General features: G+C 45.6%; 1 protein-coding gene across 1 annotated transcript in view; it reads right to left on the reverse strand.

Moving 5' to 3' along the window:
• Nucleotides 1-21,676, reverse strand: part of Kcnmb4 (potassium calcium-activated channel subfamily M regulatory beta subunit 4) — a 57,290-nt gene that overhangs the window by 25,530 nt on the left and 10,084 nt on the right. Inside the window, exon 2 of the mRNA XM_051139761.1 lies at nucleotides 4,810-4,937. Within this exon, the coding sequence (XP_050995718.1) occupies nucleotides 4,810-4,937 (128 nt within the window). The remainder of the gene's footprint in view (nucleotides 1-4,809; nucleotides 4,938-21,676) is intronic.

Here is a 21,676-nt window from a genome sequence, read left to right on the forward strand (position 1 = left end):
AGGCTGGGCGGTACACACATTTGCCTGCTAAGCCAGCTCGCCACCCATCCTTTCTAAAGGTAGTTGTTTTTTTTGGTTTTTTTTTGGTTTTTTTTGTTTTTTTTTTTTGCGTGCATATGCCACATTTTCCTTTGTATTTTGTTCTGTGTTCCCTGTTGTTTTAAGATAGCGTGGGGTAGAGGGTCTTAGTAGGTTGCACAGGCTGGCCAGAGTCTCAAGTTCAATCTACCCCCCTGCTTTAGGCTCCCAAGCAGCTGAGAATCCTGGCGTGTGGCACTTGCTACATACCATGTTTTCGTTATCCAGTCATCTCTCCGTGAGCATTCAGAGTGTTTCTGTGTCTTGGCTACTGTGGGTGGTGGAGCAAAGAGGTGCTAGGAACTTAGTACAGCAGTGCATGGTACAGAAGAGCTGTGACCCTTCATATCCTAATTTCAAGTATTATTTCTGAAATTAATACTCAGAAGTGGAATTTCTTGGGGGTATGGCACTTTTAAGTATATGGAAGCCTCCCACCATGACCACTCCACTGAATGTCCCTCCTGAGTATGGTGAGCCTCCTGTCGCCCCACGCCATCACCAGGACTTGTCTTTTTTAACTTTATTTTTTAAATAACAGTAGCTATCCTGGAAGGGTGAAGTGATAACTGACTGTGGTTTTGAATTTCATTTCTCAGATGATAAACAATGACTTACAAACCTGTCAGCCTTTCTGTGTCTATCTGGAGAAACGTTTCAAGTCCCTAACCCCCTTGAAAACGTGTAGGTGCTCCCTCCATATTTGGCGATGACCCCTTACCAGATATGTGATCAGCAGACATGTTTTCTTTACTGTAGGCTGCCTCTTCAGTGCAGAGAGCTAGCTAGCTTCACAGTTTGGTGCCCTGACTAGCTGCCCTCACAGTCTCACTTGGCCGAATATAAAATGATTCCTATGTCTGTATGCTGAGGCAGGACCTACTGTGGCCAAACCCAGGACTTCTGAGAACACTTCTTACTGACCCCTTTCTCTTTCAGGACTGTGTACCCTTCCAAAGTGCTGTTCTCTTGTGACTTCCCTCCCACCTTCCGGCCACTCCCCCTCCATCTCCTTGCCTATGACTGAACTGCGGTCAGTCACTGTTCTCTTCTCATTGTGTTCTCAGGATATGTTCTTTCTCCTTGCCTCATGACAGTTTGTGTGTCCAGGCGTTCAGGAGCTGTGTGACGCTGCTCCTCATCTCTTATTCCTCGACTTTTAGTTGAAACTTTGAACTTTTTTTGAAGTATCTTTAGAGTGTACTAGGAGTAAGTGCCTCAAATTCAGCATACTCACAGTTGGACGACACCGTAATCTCATGGCAAATTTGAGACCTTCCTTTCCCTCAGCACATACATTGCCATGAAGTCAATGTCTGCTGGTCCTTACACTAAAATGCTTTTTGGATACAGTATCCCCGTTTGCTACATCTGCCGCCGCCACCACCATCATCACCACCTCCTCTACCACCACCACTGCCACCTTCACCATCATCACCACCTCCCCCACCATCACCATCACCACCTCCCCCACCACCAACCCCACCATCACCATCACCACCTCCCCCACCACCAACACCACCATCACCACCTCCCGCCCACCATCATCACCATCATCACCTCCCCTACCACCACCACCATCATCACCATCACCACTTCCCCCACCACCACCATCACCATCATCACCTCCCCCACCACCGCCACCATCACCATATCATCACCTCCTCCATTACCACCATCATTTAGGCCCCCAAAGACCTTTATCTGGACCAGCAGAAGGCTAAGAGAAGGAGCACTGGAGGTCAGACCAACTGACTTTCCTTTTTTTACTTAGTGGCTGGCTACAAGCCCTGAGTCAGTTACGTCATTCTTAAGAGTTGGTTTCCTCCCTATGAGCTAAATGGGACATGGATTCACAACTACTGTAAGAAATTAGGTGATCTCAACAAAATGTCATTCACGTGGCACAAAACACTCACTCAAGAATACAAAGGCCCTGTTCTCCTTCCTGTCTGCTTTCAGCTCATGTTTCATATCCATCACGCATTCACGCAGTACCCAACACAGGAGGAGTCAGAGACTACCTAGATTTGAAAGTCTACTTATGTCAGACTTTGGTTAAAAATAAAATCTGAACAGCTTCACCTGACTTTTTAGTGCCTGTATTATAAAATACACTGTCTTTAGTATGATGTTAATGCCCCTTTAGACAGCTAACCCCAAGCTACCTGTTCAGGTTACAGTCAACACTCACTGTACCTAAGATGCCGTTTTCAAGCCCTGGTTGCTGCAGTGCAGCCACCCCATTGCAAGGCCTTTCCATTTTTATTACTAGCTGATGACATCATCCTCGTATCTACACGGCATCTGTTTTCACCAACGAATACTCATTTCTTGGAAGCAGAGAATTCACTTAAGTCAGTATTGCATTCATTTGTTCATTCACCAAATATCCACGGAGACACAGGCACTGGGCTAGGCACCAAGGAAACAAAGACAAAGAGTGTGGGCATGATCTGTACTGAGCACGCAGTTGGGAGAGGGGGGTGGGCACACCAAGTGTAACAGGAGAATTTCAACGAAGGGTGTTAGGTGTGCATGGCTCATGTTTGTCAAAATGCTGATACCTGGGCTGACCATTGGGGAGTCTCGTGTAATTAGTCGATGGTGTTTATTTTTATTATTATTATTTTCACATTTTTATGTGTATGAGTGTTTGCTTGCACATGTCTGTGTACCACCTGCATGTCTCGTGCTCCAGAGGCCAGAAGAGGGTGCCAGATCCCATGGAATTAGAATTACAGATGATTGAAAGCCACTGCATGGGTCCTGGGAACCAAGCCCTTTGTCCTCTGAAAACAATAGCCAGTGTTCTTAACCACTGAGCCATCTCTCCAGTCTCAACGAAGAACTATAAAACTCTTTGGCATACTATGTGAATCAAGGACTCCAAAGCTCTTGGACAAAGTTGTACACAGATATCTATGTAAGATATGCCATGTGAGACAAACATGGCAGCCTGCACCTTGGCTTGTTCTTGAATCTGCTCAGGAGTATCCTGTCCCTTAGGTGGCCCGTCCTATTGGAATTCAAGGGTGTGTTCTCATTAGTCTTTCTTATGATATGTTTAGGTCTAGAAAAAGGAACTGTTCCTGTGAAATTTGCTAAGTCCAGAAAGACACGCTCTACAGGTGGACACTCGCCTGTCTGCAACATGTGGACCTATGCAAACTACATCCTATTCCTAAGCGTGACCACAAATCTTCTGGAGCAGGCGTCAAGGGGCCGGGTGCGAGGGTAGGGGGTAGGGGGTGGGGGGTAGAGGGTAGGGGGCGTGGGTAGGGGGGTGGGGGTAGGGGGTAAGGTGTAGGGGGTAGGAGGTAGGGGGTAGGGGGGTAGGGGCTAAGGGGTAAGGGGTAGGGCGGTGGAGGGTAGTTCTATCAACACACCCTGAGCCCTGCTGGCTTTGTTCCTCACTTTGACCAATTGAATGTGTCAGAGGTGATACTTTTTCTCACTCTAGAACTGATATCTTCTTCCCTTGAGTGAAGCTGCCACACTGCCATGCCGTAAGGAAGATATTCTAGCTCTCCGAACACACACTGAGGATCTTCATCAATAAAGAAAGAAGTGTGGATATTTATCAACAACCAATAGCCACTTTGGACCACATACCCATTTTAGCCCGTGCCTAGTACATATGAGCGCCACCAACCCACAGAAGCGTTAGAGCCACTGCGGTTGCAGTAAGCCACAAGATTTCAGGCGCTTTGCTATGCAGCAACAGGTAACTGGCATCAAGACTATGCCAAGACATGCAAGATTTTATTCTGAGAACTCTCAGGAGGGACCCAATTAGACTCCTGTGCTAGAGAGCTGGCCTGGGCAGCAGCGTGGAGAATAGCCTGGCGTGGCACAATATAGACGTGACAGGATGTATTAGACTATGACAGCAAGGGAAAAAAAACATCCAGGTCCGATCTAAGAGTCACACAGGAGGCAGAATACAGACAGTGTCAGGAGAATAAAGAAGGAAATTAAGTACGAGCCACTTAGATGGTTCTGGGCTAGGTAAGCAAATGAATGATGGTGCCATTCACTAAGAGAGTGATCATGTGAGGAAGAGAAGGGTTGAAGGAATCATGGAGCAGCCCAACAATAAATCTTGAAAAATCAAGTTAGTATAACTACTCTGGGTGGGACGGCAAGTGTTCTGACCCGTGGGATCATCTTGACATGGTTAAGTATAGTGTTGTGAGGGCTTCCAAGGAAGGTCAAGTTGTGATGGTGTGAACACATGTTGCTATTTCGTCAGAGTAGAAGAGATACAGGTGAAGAACTGATATAGTCTGAATGCTGACAGATCTGCACGGCCCTTAGCCTGTAACTCTTGGAACATGATGACAGTGCCCAGTGCCCCTCAGCAAAGCCACCGCCATTGGTAATGCATCCATAGGGTACAGATATTCTCTCTCTCTCTCTCTCTCTCTCTCTCTCTCTCTCTCTCCCTCCCTCCCTCCCTCCCTCCTCTCCCTCCCTTCCCCCATTCCTGCCTCTCCCACCCCCACCCCGTCTCCTCTCACTGTGCCCTGTGTGTTCTTTATTGCCTCCCACCCAGTAGAGCGGGAAGCAGCTTCTTAATCCTAGAAGGGACGGGGCTTCCAGGCGACAAAACACTTGAGATTACGCCCAGGCTGCACATCTCTTCAAGTGGGCGCACACTATGATTTACCCACGTAACAGATCATGCAAACGACCAACATTAATACGCACATGTAACCCTCGATTTACCTCTGATGCTGATTAAAATAGCACGTGAATGGCTGGGAACCGATCTCATCTTTCCAGTACTGTTGCCAGCTCATGACGCTTTCCAAGTTCTTCTGGTCCTCGCGCTTACAGGGCGGGATATAGGAACACTAACCGAACAGAACACAGAGAGCAAACCTATTATTCTACAGAATATTCAAACAGAGCTCTTCTATTTCTCAGACACTTTGTTTTATTCTAGTTCACGGCTCAGGTCTGATGAGGGCAGACAAAAGTGGTGCCATCCCCTGGGTGAGCCTGGGCTGCCCATCCTTTGGCCACAGATGGGCCAGTGGCACTAGTGGGCACCACTCTTAACACATCATTTTGATCTCAAGACAGGAAAAGACTCGCAACGGCACCCAAGACAACATGCTCATGAGCAAATGAGCATCCATCTGAAAAGTGGCTGGAGCACCTTGGCTAGGACTGTCCATGGGGACCCATAGTCATTTTTTTTTTAAGATTTATTTATTTATTATTATGTATATAGTGTTCTGCCTACATGTACACTTGAAGGCCAGAAGAGGGCATCAGAATACATTACAGATGGTTGTGAACCACCATGTAGTTGCTGGGAATTGAACTCAGGACCTTTGGAAGAGCAGGCAGCAATCTTAACCACTGAGCCATCTCTCCAGCCCCTCCCATAGTCATTTTTTTTCTACCGAGATGGGCATTTTGCAGATAATAAATCTAAGTTTGACATAATCTTTAGATATAACCAAATCGACACCACTTAACTATATTTGAAATTTCCAATCTGGCACAATGGAAAAAAAAAAAATCCAGTAAGAAAAATATCTTCAGTCATTAAGAACTAAGGGCACTTTTACAAACGAATACAGCAAATTAAAAGCGTAATGCCCCTTGTTGTTGTAGGCCAGTGATCTCTAGGGATCCATCTGCCCCCACCTCCCATCCCACTAGCACTGGAATTGAAAAGGTGTACCGCCAGGTCCAGAATTTCACACTGGTTCTGGAGATCCACACTCACGTCCTCACGCTTGCAAGGTGGGTACTTTGCTGACTGAACCATCCTCCCAGACCTCCCTGTTGCCTTTGTCTTTCTAGGATGGGGATCTTACTATGTAGCTCTGGTTGGCATGGGACTTATTCCACAGCTTGGGCTGGCAATGAAGTCAGGGCAAGCCTCTAAGTGCATAAAGGCACAAAGGAGGAGGAGGGGATAGCGTGTGTTCCCAGCTCCTACCTGTGGATCTATGTATCTTCCTCTACTTTTAACTATCCCGCAGGTCACAGCTGCTCTTGGGGTACCACTTTACCCACTCAAGTCTTTAGTTCTCACATTCTCTTGAACAATGGAAATCAGCAGAGATTCCTCTCCAGTATACAGTCAATGTGCTTTGCTAGCTGATGGCTTTCCTAGCCAGTAGCTGATAAAGCCATTCCCTTGAGCGGGCTTGATCAAGCAAATTAGATTCACCAACAGTGAGCAACTGCACTTTGCTCTGGGTGTTAAAAGGAACTTTTAGCATCCAAAGCCACTTTCTCCATGTCAGCTTTTCTTTGATTGATGAACAAACATACCAGCTTCTCCCAGCTGTTAATAATAGGCCAGACACTGTAGCAAACACCTAAAGGGCCTGAGCCTGTGCACTTCTTGTGGCCCCCTGATGATCTCCGCTCTACAGATAAGAACGTCGTGATTCCTGTTAGCTCTGCGTCTAGACTGTAGCAAGGCCATCGCGGTCTCCTCTGAGGTGTTCGCCACAGTGTCTGACGTTAAGGCACAGAAAAGAGAACAGAGTGCTAGCTCTGTAGCATAACTTTATTTGCACTGGTTTATTCATCCAGCATCTTATCCCTTTATTTGCTTTTGTTTATATGTGGGTTTGTGTTTGTGTGTGCAGGTGCACGCACGTATGTGTGGAAGTCAGAGGACAACCTCGGTGTCTTTCACAGGGCACCTTCCACATTTTATTTGAGAGGGTTTCACCATTTGGAACTTTGCCAAATAGCCTAGGTCAGCTGGCCAGTGGTCTCTAGGGATCCATCTGCCCCCACCTCCCATCCCACTAGCACTGGGATTGAAAAGGTCCAGAATTTCACATGGGTTCTGGAGATCCACACTCACGTCCTCATGCTTGCAAGGCGGGTACACTGCTGACTGAACCATCTTCCCAGACCTCCCTGTTGCCTTTGTCTTTCTAGGATGGGGATCTTCCTATGTAGCTCTGGTTGGCATGGGACTTATTCCACAGCTTGGGCTGGCAATGAAGTCAGGGCAAGCCTCTGAGTGCTAGGATTACAGGCATGCACTGTCAAACCTGGCTCGACTGTTTCATTTGCAGCACGCGGTTTCCCAGTACTTTCTTTTGCATCGCTTTCTGTTACGATCCAGAACTTTGACCGTGATGTGCACAGCTCCCCAGGATCCTGGGAGACAGCCAAACAGAAGCCCTGCTCCTTAAATCAGCCACGTGATGTCACATTTGTCCGTCCAGCCCAGGCTGCTTACCTTCTGTTAGCTATTGGTCCTGCGTCACCTTTGTTCTCTAGTGTCACCCATCTGTAGGAGCCTTCTTAGTCTTGGTCCACATCAAATGTCCCTCCCTGTGTTGGCCCAGGAGCCAAACCCACGAACTCACAGCTAGAATCCCACAGTAGCACTCCTGTCTGCTTATCCCAGGCTCCCTGTCTGGCTGGTGAGTTGAGAGCAAATGCTGTTGGTTTTTCCCCTGCACATTCATTCACCCTGGGCATTCTACACCGTTGACTGAATGAGTCTATAACATACAGTGTTATTCAAGATAATGAAGCTACTTTTCTAAGTTAAATGTTTTACATTATATGAATGCAAGCACATTTCAAATTGTAGGAAATGTCATTATTCCCCACCATACATACATTTATGTTACATAAATAGGATTTTAATGATTGAAAAGCTGAATACTAATCCCACGTACACCCAGCTTCCCCTTTATCACTAAGGAACAGTACAGCTATGCGGAAGACTCTGGATTCTGTGTTTTTTTCTAAAGCTGCAGTTGGGCTTAGGAGCCACAGGTGCCAGTATGTGGGGCTTCGGTCTTACGGTTTATTTGGCATTTGGGCTGGGGTAAATTACCTTTTTCTGGGCTTCCTTTCCACGCCACTGGTCTGTACAACCTCCAAAATAATTTTTAGCTCCCGCTTCTGACTCTACTGTTGTAGGTACATCAAGAAACAAGCCAGACAGGAACTGACTACAGACACCGTCACAGCATTTTCCCCTGGAAGCAATCCTGCCACTGGGGAGATGGTAGGGACCTTTTATTGAGCCACTATTGCTGCTGGCAAAGAGGACCAGAGTGGCAGGTCCTTTACATCAGCCAATATTTGCAAGAAGACCATGATCTTCCTACTGTTTACTTTATAAAGCATGGTAGATTAACACACCTTCTTTCTACTCCTGGTCATGAGATTAGGGGCCAATTTACTGTGCTGTGCTCTTTCAAGGAAGGAGAAAGTTCCATTTGTGGAGGTAGAATCTGTGAGGTGCGAACATCTAAGACTCATCAGGATGCTGTCAACATGGATGTCACTGACACAAGAGGCACACTAAACATTTCAGGAAATAGCCAAGTGTAGCCAAAACATACTCAGGATGTTCATAACTCAGTTGGAATTCTTTGCTATTCAGTTTTTGCAGTGAAATTGGTTTGAAAGACACAACCTCTCTACCAGATAGCAACTGCAGGATTTGGTCAAGGGAACCTCACCCATATGTCTCGAAACATCAGGGGGAAACGCTCACCATGGTTCATATTAGGCAAGCTGTGACTTCACTTGGGATGGATTCTGACACAAGCTACTTTCTGTTCATATCAGGAAAAGTGGCAATGAGACTCTTTCCCCACAGACCCCTTCCAGCAACATGGAAAAGTCAGTATCGTCATGAAAGGAAGGAAAACGTTTAAAAGGCTAAACTTGGGTTCTTAAAAAATCACTAGTTTTTCATCTTCTCAAATCTTGACTGCCGCGGTTACTTGTCTCTAGACGTTTTTGTGAAGCCCATCCCAGATCTTCCCTAGAGGCCTTCTCAGTTCTACGTGGAAGGTCATCACGGATGAATAGAATTTTAAACCCTGTTAAAAAGTGGTGTTCTCGGAGAGGATTCAGGAAAAGCTGCCACAGAAACTCCCTTCTCTCTCAACCACTCTAGCTAGAAGCTTTTCCCAAAGCCTCAGCGCTCTGATCTGAACTTCTCTTTGGGGAGAGGCCGTAAGTACAAACGCAAAGCTTAGTGTCACCATCTTAGGGAGTAAGGGGATGTCCTGTTTCTTGCGCCCTCTCTTGGAAAACCAATGTTGCATCTCTGGAATTAGTGTACTCCAACCAAGGACTGGCAAGGAGGCTGTACACTACAACTGTTGGCTACCCTGGTCCATCCTCAGAGAAACACAATTCTAAGTCTTCCTCCAGCCCCATGTGGCTCAGGGTCGGTTTACTGGTGGCTATAATTTCACTTAGGTGAATGGTTAGATACAATGCCTTTGGTCGCAGCAGGCAGTGAGTACTCCCCTAGAGAAACATCTTCCTGTGGATGCTGACCTGTTTGGGTTTTCACTTGCAAAGGCGCCATTTTCCAACTTGCAATCTCCTTATCACCCAAGTCATCTGGATCCTTGCTCCTGCTGCCTGAAATGAAAGGTGATGCCTCTCTCTAAAAAGGTAGAAAACTCCACTCCACGGAGGAGAAGAAAAGGAGCAACAGAAGTTTTCAGAGGTGGTGACGATGTCCCCAGAAAGTGTAGAGAAAACAGGTGTCACCAGGAAAAGAGGCCGAGATGAACGGAACCCAACTCAGCAGGGAGATCTCAAGTATGTGGTGATGGGGTGGCCGTGTGCAGAACAGACAGGGGGTGGCCATGTGCAGAAGACAGGGAATGGCCATGTGCAGAACAGACAGGGGGTGGCCGTGTGCAGAACAGACAGGGGGTAGCCATGTGCAGAACAGACAGGGGGTCTTTTCTCCAGGACAAGTTTGTAACCCTCACAAGCCTCAAAACAAGCTTGTTTTGGTGAGACAGTGATTCCTCCAACGGATGGGTCAGCAGTAAAGAGTAATCTTTCTGTCACCCTGTGTGACTCGGAGGGCAGTGGTCTGCCAGTATGTTGAAAGAGAACCTATGTTGAGGTTAATTGTTAAAACAAAACAAAACAAAAAACAGTGTTGGGTTCTCTTGGCTTATTTCTTATCCCAGCTATCAAATAACTGAGACTCTTTTTAATACAAGGCTTCACAACACAATGGGAGTAGTTTTAGTCTGCTTTTAACTCTCTGTGCTGTTTTGTCTTATTCCCAGCAAACATCCCAATGATATTTGCACTTTGGAACTTTCCTCTTGATCTTCCTTGGACCTCTACCCATGGCTCAATCCCCTACTTTCTCTCTATCTCCTCCGCCCCTGGCTGGCAGAAAGTCCAGTCCTATTCTTTCCCCTGCTCATTGATTGGCTGTAAGCTGCTTTACTGACATATCAGGGGGACAGTTGGGGAGCAGAATTTACACATTTAGACAATAAATTCTCAGAACAAAGCTTGCAACCAACCAGACATGAGGGGTAAAGAAATCAGCATTTAAACTACACAATAACCCTATGCTTACAAACCTATCTGCTTGAAAATTAGCTCCTTTGGGGGCTTTGAGAATGGTAACCAACCACAAGGAGGGAGCCAGAATTGACTTTGCTATTGCTCCGCAGTGAAAGACATCCCGGGAGACAGTGGTGGGGAATGGCAGCTGCTAGCGGTGATGGCGTACAGATCAAGTTGATAAGTACACATGGCATGAGGCTTGGCTATTATGGCAAAGCACTTAGTGAAGGCAGCCCAGCTGTAGACCCTGGGGTTTGACAGCCCAGGGGCAGAGCAGTTTCTGGAGCTGCCTATGTGCTGTTCACTGCTAAAGAGCCTGGAAACACTCACAGCTTCAGCCCTCCCAACAGTGTAATTAACACTTAAGGAATCTTCAAAGTGCAAAGGCAGGTCATCAGCCTTTACGGCTCTCGGTGTGCCCGCTTCTCACACTCAACACACTCCGGGAGACAGTCACCTACCAGATCATTTGCCCTTCTGGGGATTCACCCGAGAATGTGCCTCACAGATGGGCTGTAAAGCTAAGCACGGCCAACAGAGGGTCCCGGTGTGCAGAGTCGGAAAACTATTACAGTGAAGTCAGACAACACAAGCTCAACACCAGCACACCTGAGGCACAACATGACTCCACAGGAGCACCTGCCGTCCTCCCCCTCCCTGCTGCCCCTCCCCCACCCTCCCCTGTCTCCCCTCCCCCACCCTACCTTGTCTCCCCTTCCCCACCCTCCTCCCCCTGTCCCCCTTCCCCCACCCTCCTCTCCCTGTCCCCCATCCCCCTTCCCCTACCCTCCTCCCCCATCCCCCTTCCCTCCCCCTTCTCCCCCTGCCCCCCTCCCCCGAGAGTGTAGCTGGCAGTCTCCAGAGTGTGAGGCTCCAAAACAAAGCTGCTCCGACACTCCATCTTGGGTTTTGTCTTCTTACTTTTTTTTTTACTTCCTCCTCCCATTTTTTTCTTTTTATTATTAGCTCCACTAGTGTTTTTACTTTGTCATATTAAAATTATACGCTTTTATTTTTATTCTCCTTCATTTATTTATTTTGTTTCCTTAGTTTTTCACTATAAGGTATTCTTTTTTTCCCTGCTCAACATTTATGATTTTTGTTGTTGCTCTGTAAAAGAAAAAGAAAGATATACCATGTTTTAACATTATTTTTAGAATTAAAAAATTATTCCCTGAAGACTTTATACTTGTTTACAGTGCATCTTGGATCACAGTTCCCCTTTCCAGGAGTCACACCCCCAACACGTCCTCCTCCCAGCTTCAAGTCCTCTTGTTTTTTTTTTTAAGTTAATTTTTACTTTTTTAATTGCATGTATGAATGTGTGTCTATGTGTGGACATGTGCATGTGAGTGTCATCAGTCAGGACCCCATCCCCACCCCACGCCTCTTCCTCCTCCTCCTTCTTCCTCCTCTTCTCAATAACCACTGAATCCAATTAGTGGTGCCTGAATACCCACAGACAAGAGGCCATCCACAACACCGTGGACAACCTAACAGTAGCCACACTCCCAAAGAAAAGTTATCTTCTCCCCCAGAAGCCATCAACTATGAATAGCTCTTCGGTTAGGGCTGGCACACCATGAGCCCCTCCCTCATGCATGCTGAAGCCTTGTTTCTGTCGCCATGTCTATGATGTTCTCTAAGGGGGTCAACTGAGACAGCTGCCTCACTGAAAGCTGAGCACTCAGCAGTCACTTATCCTTGGCACTTTTTACCAGTTATGTGTCTCTACAAAAAGAAGCTTCTCTGACCAAGACTGGAAGCAGGACTAAATCTACGGTTATAAATACAAACATTTGGGGGCAGTCTGACAACACGCACATTTAGCAAAACATCCAGTATCTGATTCCCACTTTGGGCGTACGACATGCCCAGATGTGGGCATTGGAGCAGGCTTACAGAAGCATTCTCATCTGTGGATCGAGCTTTATATCTGGCTACCCTCATGAACAGTTACCCCCTATTTTGCCAGTCGGCACATCTTGTCTGGCAGATGTGTATTGTATCACGCAGTGTCCAGTGCTGGGAAAGTCCACTGACAACTGCTCCCACCCAGTGACCTGCATTGCGCCTTCCAGCACTACGAAAGCAACTGGCAGGGAAGAAGTTCCCAGATCAAGTCCAGCTTGAATTGTTCTGTGTCCTGCAATAGAAGGTGTTATGGTCGCCATCACTCTTACGCACACTGTACTTGAAGAGGAGCAACACAGGATGATGAATCAAAAGCATGCAAGCAAGGGAGGAAGAAGTCAAAGCATCCCCATCTGCAGGAGGTACTGTCCTGTGGTTCAGAGAACCCAAAGGCTACACCAGAGAATGCTGATATCTGCTCACTACTGTGCAGCCGAACAAGAAGAGAACTAGATCCTTATCTCTCACCTTGCACAAAGAAGTAAATAAATAAACAAATAACTAAGGACCAAAGACATGAATGTAAGATCTGAAAGCTTGGAACTACTGGAAGAAAGCAGAGGTAAAACACTCTAAGTATAGGCAGAAGGCAGGACTTTACACAGAGGCCCCCAAGAGCCTGGCAAACAACCCAGACAGGTGACAGAGGCGATGACACGACAGTAAAAGTACCTTCACAGCAGAGGAAGCAATCGCCAAACTCAAGAGATAGCGTGCAGAATGGGGGAAATACTATCCTGCTGTGTGCCCAGCAAGCGGTTAATATCTGAAATATAAAGAACTACGAATGTTGAACACCAAAGACCAAACTCCTGAACCAAAAACTGGGCTAGTGAACTCAACAGACAGATCTCAAAATAAAAAATAAAAAATAAAAAACTACCAATAAATATTTAAAGTTGCTTTGAGATTACACATCACCCCAGTCAGAACAGCTATCATCAAGAAGACAAACAAATGCTGTCAGGGATGTGGGGGAAAGGAAGAGGCCTCCGACATGGCTTCCTCACTGCTGGTGGAGATGCAAAGTGCTGCAGCCACTACGTGTGTCAGGGCGATGGTTTCTCAAAATGGGGCCAAGTAGGGTCAGTGCGATGGCTCAGCAGTGAAGGTGCTTACTGTGCAAGTGAGTTGACTCTTTGACCTCCGGAACCCACAGAAAGGTGGAAAGAAAGAAGTGACCTCACAAACGTGTCGTCTGACCTCCACAGTCACTGTGACATGCACCTCCCCAGATAAATAAATAAATAAATAAACGTATGCCCACTTGAGATAGAACCACTATAGGACACAGCTATACAACTCCTGGGTATGCACCTAAGTTAACAAGCCTCTCAGACACTTATTTATTGTCACATTACTCACGATATTCACGACAGAAGGCAAGCTTAGCCGTCCATCAAAAGACGGATGATTGTAGTACATACAAATAACAGAATTTTACTCATCTATGTGCAGGAAGATGGTTGGACCTGAAGAGCTCTATGTTAAGTAAACCAAGCCAAACTGATAAAGATAAATACCATACCTTATTTTCTTATCTGTAACTCTAGAGGGGTGTGTGTGTGTTTTGTGGGTCATGAAAATAGAAACGGGACAGCAGAAGGGGTTGTAAAGGTCTTAAGGGCGAAGGGTGGGGGGAAGAGGGAGTAATGGAGAACATACGATGTGAAATCAAAGCATGGGACACTTGGGGTGGGAACCCATTGGGTTGTGAGGGAGACGGAGAATGGCAGTGCAGAGGGGACGGATAAGAACAGAATGGCATGCATATACAGAAATGCCACAGTGAAACCCATCACTTTGCTAACTTGGAAAGCAAACTTTTCATAAGATGCAAAACAAAAGTCTGGGGTGAAATGAAGCATGTTACAAATATATTTGTTTAATGTCCATCTTTATTTTTAGTTTTAGTTTTTGGTTTTATGCAGCATAGGCTGGCCCCTCTCTCTCTCTCTCTCTCTCTCTCTCTCTCTCTCTCTCTCTCTCTCTGTCTGTCTCTGTCTGTCTGTCTGTCTGTCTGTCTCTCTCTCTCTCTCTCTGTGTGTGTGTGTGTGTGTGTGTGTGTCTGAGGATGACCTTGAACTCTGATCCCCACGCTTCTGTATTTCTCGTGCTGGGGTTATAAGCACGCACTACACACCAGGCACTAATGCCTGTGGCTCAGACAAGGGGGTTGGTTTCCACATTCATGAACAAAGCTGACAGGCTGAGTGAGCTATTACGAAAAGCACAACATAAAGGTTCCCGGTGAATTTATTTAAAAAAAAAAAAAAAGACATAATCATCACCTTTGACATAGAATGTTTGATTGTGCACTTATTCCTTATTTTTGATTGTCCTATTTTAGGGTTTAACCAAGGTTTATAATAGCATTTTTTTCAGCCTACCACAAAGAACCTGAACTTTAATAGAACCTTGCTTGTGTAGGCTCTTTGTCACAGTCTTGGGGAGCGCATTTCAATCCTACAGGTGGAGTAGGCAGAATTCAGTTTCTTCTTTCACTGAGTCATTTTAAAAATTATTGCATAAAACATAAGAGTCTATTTGACCAAATATCAGGGACTGTGTTCTATGTGGAACACTTTAGAAAAAGAAGGAGAGAAAAAAACATGTTTTCTCGGTAGTTTCTATCATGACTTCACTTGACTAGCACTGAAAGACAATACTAGGATGAAGTGTCTTTCCAAATAAATTTGGCTAGTAAACAAGTTATTAACACATTATCTCATTTTTAAAAACTGCATTGATACTTAATTACTTTTCTCTTGCTGTAAAGAGACACCAGGACAAAGGCAGCTTATAAAAGAAAGCACTTCATCGGAGCTTGCTTACAGTTTCAGACCACATGACCATCATGGTGGAGAGCAAGGCAGCAGGCAGGCAGACATAACACCACAACAGCAACTGAGAACTGACTTTCATCTATCAGCAAGCAGGAGGCAGAGCAACCCTGAGGCCCACCCCCAGAGACACACCTCTCCCAACAAGGCCACACCTCCTGATCCCTCCCAAACAGCTTCACCACCTGGGGGCTAAGCATTCAAACACATGAGCCTATAAGGGCCATGCTTACTCAAGCTAGCAAACACATCTACTCTGATTTGTGTAAATCTGTGTGAAACTGCCAAGGCACATGAAGGTCAGAGGACGACCTGCTAGAGTTGGTTCTCTCCTTCCACCACGGGGGTCCTGAGGATCAAACTCATCTTGTCAGACTTGAAAGTCCAACCCACGGAGGCATCTTGTCAGCCCTCCAATTTGTAAGTTTACTACTGGTCATGTCAGTGACATAATCAGAAGCATCTATAGATGCTTGAGTCATTTGTAAACTCCACAGTGTTTCTGAAGCTGTGTGCACGCACGTGTGAACATAGCTTCACTGAAGAACCACAAACAAAATTATACATCAGCCAAAAAACAAAACAAAACAAAAAAATCCCTTTGGATTTGTGTCATCAAGGTTGACTGGAAATTTGCTTGTCAGAAAATGGGTTGGGAAGGTGACATTCCAAGAAGAAATATAATGTGCCAAGACTGCGAATGGACATTCCAGAAAGAATGAGTCACCTAATGGGCTTGAAGGAGTCGGGCATGGGAGATGGAACTGGAAAATGCCCACACCTTCCTGGTATCCACTAAGGAGCTGTGGCGAAGAGTTCTCATTCCTGCGCAGAGAAGATTTCCACTCACCCACCAAGGACGCCAAGACTATAGTTGCTTCTTGGGAATTTGGAATAAACACTACCCACTTAACTTTTAGATTCGTGCAAACTGCTGGTTATTAAAATTCTGGAACATTCAGAATGACATCCCATCTTCAAGAGAAAATAGTTCAGTTAGTCTAAGAGGTAGAAAATAAAAGCACCCTATCTTTGCTAAAAATAGACACTGAATCTAAATAGTAGCCAGGCCAAAACAAGAGACTTTTATCTGGATAATGTTCAATAGGTTTTATTTATAATGATCATGCTAGGACAATCAGAAGCTTACGGTTATGGGTTTTAGTCTTCAGGGAAGGCACAGGGTATGACTCAGTGGCAGAGAGTGTGAGCTAGGCATGCACAGGTCCTCGGTCCAAATCCTAGAATAAATTCCTCTGGGATATGGCCAATATTCTTATAACCATATTTAACAGGGAAAAGAAATACAACACTTGCAATGCTCATGCACACACTCAGACAGCTTCACCAGGGGCACAGGGCATTGCACCGGATACTACAAGGTACATAGTTCAGTGCATCAGTGTGTGGACGCACAGTCCATCAAAACATCATGGCTGCCACTTCTTCATGAAGGCGACCAACACGCTCTGGGTTCCTCGATCAGTCCCCTAGCGTGAGGATAGATGGTAACAGTGAAAATGTTGTGCTCCTATCTGTGGCAGGCTGTATGCTCTCTCTATATTCCATCTCATCCACACATTTGCAGGGTGCCGCTGGTACTCTTCTGCTGAAAGGCAAAGGGGATGTCTGTCTCCTTGTCTCCTCTTTCCTGGACTGTGGATGAGATGCTGATCGCAACAGACGTGGTAAGGTGTGACTTTTGTGGTAGCAGAGTTTCTGCCTGCACTGTGTCAGAACACTTGCCCTTGATACCACAATACGGTTCTGTACAGAAACCCAAATTGACACAGCACAGTGACCACATGGCAAGGTCTGTTGTGTGGAGGAGCAGCAGTCAACACTGAGACAGCACCTGCCTGATGGATGAGTAAACGAGACCTCTGAAAGCTCCAGCATCCACGCTTTCTCTCCATCGAGACCCCTAGACACCATGGGGTTTTGTCACCATTCTCTTGTGTGCTGCCTGATTTCCTGACCCACAGATTTTGTGAACACAGTAAAGCCAATTTGATCTTCAAAGATCTCTGACAATAGCTCATGAATTAGAGAGCTTCCCAAGGGCAAATCAGGCGGCCAGACTTCTAAGATTTTCTTTGAGATATACATCTGATTTTCACACACACACACACACACACACACACACACACACACACACACACACACGAAGTTTTGGTAAAATGAAGCCTCATATAATCCCAGACTGAGAACTACTTGAATGAACCTGTGTGCAGTGCTTATCGTTGAGGAAAGACCTGTGGCAGAACCTCAAGTAGCACCAGCTGAACATGCTCTGACTTCCCCTCCAAAGAAACATGCGGGTGTTGACTACAGCACGGCAGGGAATGGCAGCTGCTTGAGGTACCACTGGACGCAGGTTCTGTGCTAGCCTCAACGCTGGGGGTTTTACCAACGACTACACTCAGAAAGGGAGGAGTTCACAGAGTGAATGAGGGTGGTGTGAGTTTGTGTCACCACAAGCCCAAGAGTCCATACATTTTTTTCTGTGTGCTTCTTTACATCTTGAAAATGTGGTTGCGCCCCACGTACAGATGTACAGGAGAGAAGTCGCAGCCCATGGGTTCCCTAAGTTGCCCTTTGATCTCCGTATCCAGAGGATAGGACAATATGGTGGACACTCCTTCCCTGGTGGGTAACTACAGGGGCGAGTAGATAGCCCCATGGCACCTGTATTCAGCTTGTCTATTTGGTTTTTGAAGAAGACACAGTTTGGAGAACCACTGTGCTGTTAAATCGATGTAGGATGGCTCCACTTCCACCCACTGTTTCAGACACAGTCTGCATGAGCAAGGCAGCTCACCTCTGACTATCCTATGGCTGTTTGCCAGGCCAATACTCCTCTGTCCACTTTCATGGACTGAGAGCCCACAGAAATGGAGGAGATTGTAACACCCTGCTCAAGACTGCATGAGCTCTGTTGTGCTCTACAGGAAGCTCGGCGTCCTCAGCCCCACACAACCCAATACAGCTCTGTGCAGTCATGGTGCTGCGCTGTCTGGGCCCGGAAAGCAGTACCGCGCATGCCAGATTCCTGAGTAAAGTACTACTGTCTCGAGAGGGTAGAGGTCCAGGGACCTGTCACATCAGTGAGGAGCTGAGCTCCACCGGTTTACACAGTTTCTGGTTATTTCTCCGAAATGAAAGCTAACTTGCTATGTTGTTCCCTCCACAAAATAGGCACACCATTCATTACATGAATGATAAACACGTGTCAACATTTTGTGATGCTACTCTGACCTGTTTACTGAGGACCCCATAACCCTGCCATCCTTAGTGGCAACTGAACCTCCAACAGTGCAGAAGAGGTTAGTGCCAGAAGCATACACAGGCCCCTAGAGATAAGAGTCCTGGCAGTATGGCTTGAGTGACCAGACTTTCTTTGGCAAATGAGCATTCCCCTTTGAGAAACCACTGCTTTGCCACTGGGACTCAGGGAGGCTAACAAGCTTCACTATGGGCCACCAGGATACCAGGCCACCCACTGCACAGTGGGCTTGCTTACTGATACAAAAGAAAATTGAGAATTACTAGATTAAAGCAGGAGTCTCAAGCAGGTAAGTTTCAAAGCCAAATGGCTCTGCCTCCCAGTGCCCATTCTCTTTATACTCCTACTTTGCTCAGCTAACACACACACGCACACACACACACACATACACACGCACACACACACATACACACGCACACACACACACATATACACACGCACACACACATACACACACACACGCACACACACACACACACACGCACACACACACACATACACACGCACACACACACACATACACACGCACACACATAGACACACACACACACACACACACACACACACACACACACGCACACACACATACACACACATCTTTTTTTTCTGGTAAAGATTTAAATTTATGTGAGCACTCTAAGTCAAACCTAATATCCTCTTGCATTTTTTTTCAGCTGAAGCTACAGCCCTGTTATTTATCGAAAAATAATGTACATTGGTAGCTATGTGGAAAAGATAAAATGAAAACCACCTATAACGGAAGTAGTTTTAAAAAGATGGAAAATTAGTAGTGTGTGTATGAATATAGAAAGCCAAAAGCATGTATTTTATCCATTTATTTATTTATTTTTACAAATATGAAACATACTGTTTGGTAACCTACTTTTGAAAATAATATATTGTAAACATCAATTTGTGGAAAAACATTTCTTCAGTAAATTTAATGTATGATATTTTACCATATAAATGTGAATTCACTAATATATATATATATATGCTTGTGAGTGTTTTGCCTGCAAGCATGTCTGTGTACCAGCATGTGTGTGCCTGGTACCCACAGGCCAGCAGAGGGCATAAGATCCCCTGGAACCGAAGTTCCAGATGGTTCCCATGCAGGTGCTGGGATGGGACATCACAAGCCTAAGTCCTCTGGAAAAGCAGTCAGTGCTCTACTCTCTCCAGGCTCATGGCGATGGCTCATCCTGGTTGTCAAGGTAACTGCATCTGGAATCCACTAAACTCAAAACTGCAGTAGAGTTGCAAGGGAGTTTCTTGATCAAATTCTTTGAGGTGGGAAAGCCCTCTCTAAAGGTGGCCTACACCTTCTAATGGCAGCCTATGTAATGGGACATGGGGGAAGGAAGGCTTTGCTATTTGCCTGCTTGCCCTCGCTCTCACTGGCAAGTGTGACTCCCCTGTTGCTGGAGCCAGATTCCAATGCAGCCTGGAAATCAGCAGTTCTCCAGGCGTCCTCCTGGACTCCAGCACCAGACTGGACTGCAGAGATACCCAGCCCTGTGGACTGAACAACTTCCGATGCACTCTTGGCCTTTCAGGCAGGAGTCAGCCACTGCTGAGCTATCTGGACCACAGCCTGTAAGCCACTCTGCCACTGTTGAGCTATCTGGATACAGCCTGTAAGCCACTCTGCCACTGTGGAGCTATCTGGACCACAGCCTGTAAGCCACTCTGCCACTGTGGAGCTATCTGGACCACAGCCTGTAAGCCACTCTGCCACTGCGGAGCTATCTGGACCACGGCCTGTAAGCCACTCTGCCACTGTGGAGCTATCTGGACCACAGCCTATAAGCCTCTCTGCCACTGTTGAGCCATCTGGACCACGGCCTGTAAGCCACTCTAAGGAACCATCTGTTAAAATACACCTGTCCTATCAGTTCTGATCCCTTGGAGAGCTCAGAGTCTTTGGGGGACTCTCAAACTTCGCTCAGAGATGTCACAAGCCAGGCCTCCACCTCCTCTCCTAGAATTCTCAATCTTCCTTTCACCAATAGAACACTCCATTAAGCTTTCCCTGCTGGCTTCTCCAAAAGCCCCAAGTGCCAAATATGTCTACCATCCTCACATACTGATCAGTCTGAGCAATCCTGAGATTATGCAGAATTTTCACATGTCTGGCTACCAGTAATCTTCATCAAACTTGGCTATGAACATGTTCTCATTTTTTTCCTATTGAAAAGATGGTCTTTTATTGCCCAGAGTTCTTATTGACTTCTGAGTCATTTCTCTATGGTATCACACAAAAAAAGTATAGTCTCTAAAATTTGTCACTTTTCCTTAAAACTTCAACATATTTTAAAGTGTTTTTTATTATGTAGTTAAATACAACAGTGTGTTCCTTTATGATTTCTGTCTTTGATGTTGCGCTTAGGAAGGTTTTGCTCACCCTAAAAAGTTGTCTAGATATTTATACTTTACTCATGACTTCGTTATCTAGTTCTGTCACTTTAAAATTATGTGACACTAAAAGTGCAATTTAAATTAAATGTATAGTTTTAGTTTACTTAACAAAATAATCCCAAGTAAATTATGCATTTAAATTTAACTTAGTATTATTATGCATATATATGACGTGGTGGGGACATGTACATGCTATAAGTGTATATGTCAAGGTCAGAGAACAACTTCTAGAAGTCAGTTCTCTCCTTTTACTGAGGGGTGCAAGGATTGAACTCAGATCACAGGGTTCTGGGCAGCAAGCACTTTTACCTGTTAAGCCATCTCACCAGCCCTTAAGTAATTTTTCATTAGAAAGCTGGTATTTTAAGATATTTTCTCAAATAATAGGTCAGTTTTAGAATTCTACTGAATAAGACATCCTTACAAATTATGTAAAATACTGATATTTGCAAAACAAAATAGTAATTTCTTTGTGTGTAATGGCTTCATTAAAATGCAATTCACCTACCACTCAATTCACCAATTTACTGTGCTTGATTGAATGATTTTTAGTAGATTCAGAGAGGCAATTATCACTGCAATCAGTCTAAGAACTTTTTTTTATTATAACCAAAAGACGCCTGTACCCATGATTTATCACAACCAGTGCTCTTACGTCTTTACTAACTCACTTCCAGTCTTCAGAACGTGGACTTCACTACTGAGAACATAAGTATGTGGCCGTTAGTGGCACACTGGTTGGTTTGTTTCTGTTGGTCTGTTGGGTTTGTTTGTTGGTTGGCAC

The sequence above is a fragment of the Acomys russatus genome, chromosome 31 (assembly GCF_903995435.1).
Source record: "Acomys russatus chromosome 31, mAcoRus1.1, whole genome shotgun sequence".
In the NCBI taxonomy this organism is placed as follows: Eukaryota; Metazoa; Chordata; class Mammalia; order Rodentia; family Muridae; genus Acomys; species Acomys russatus.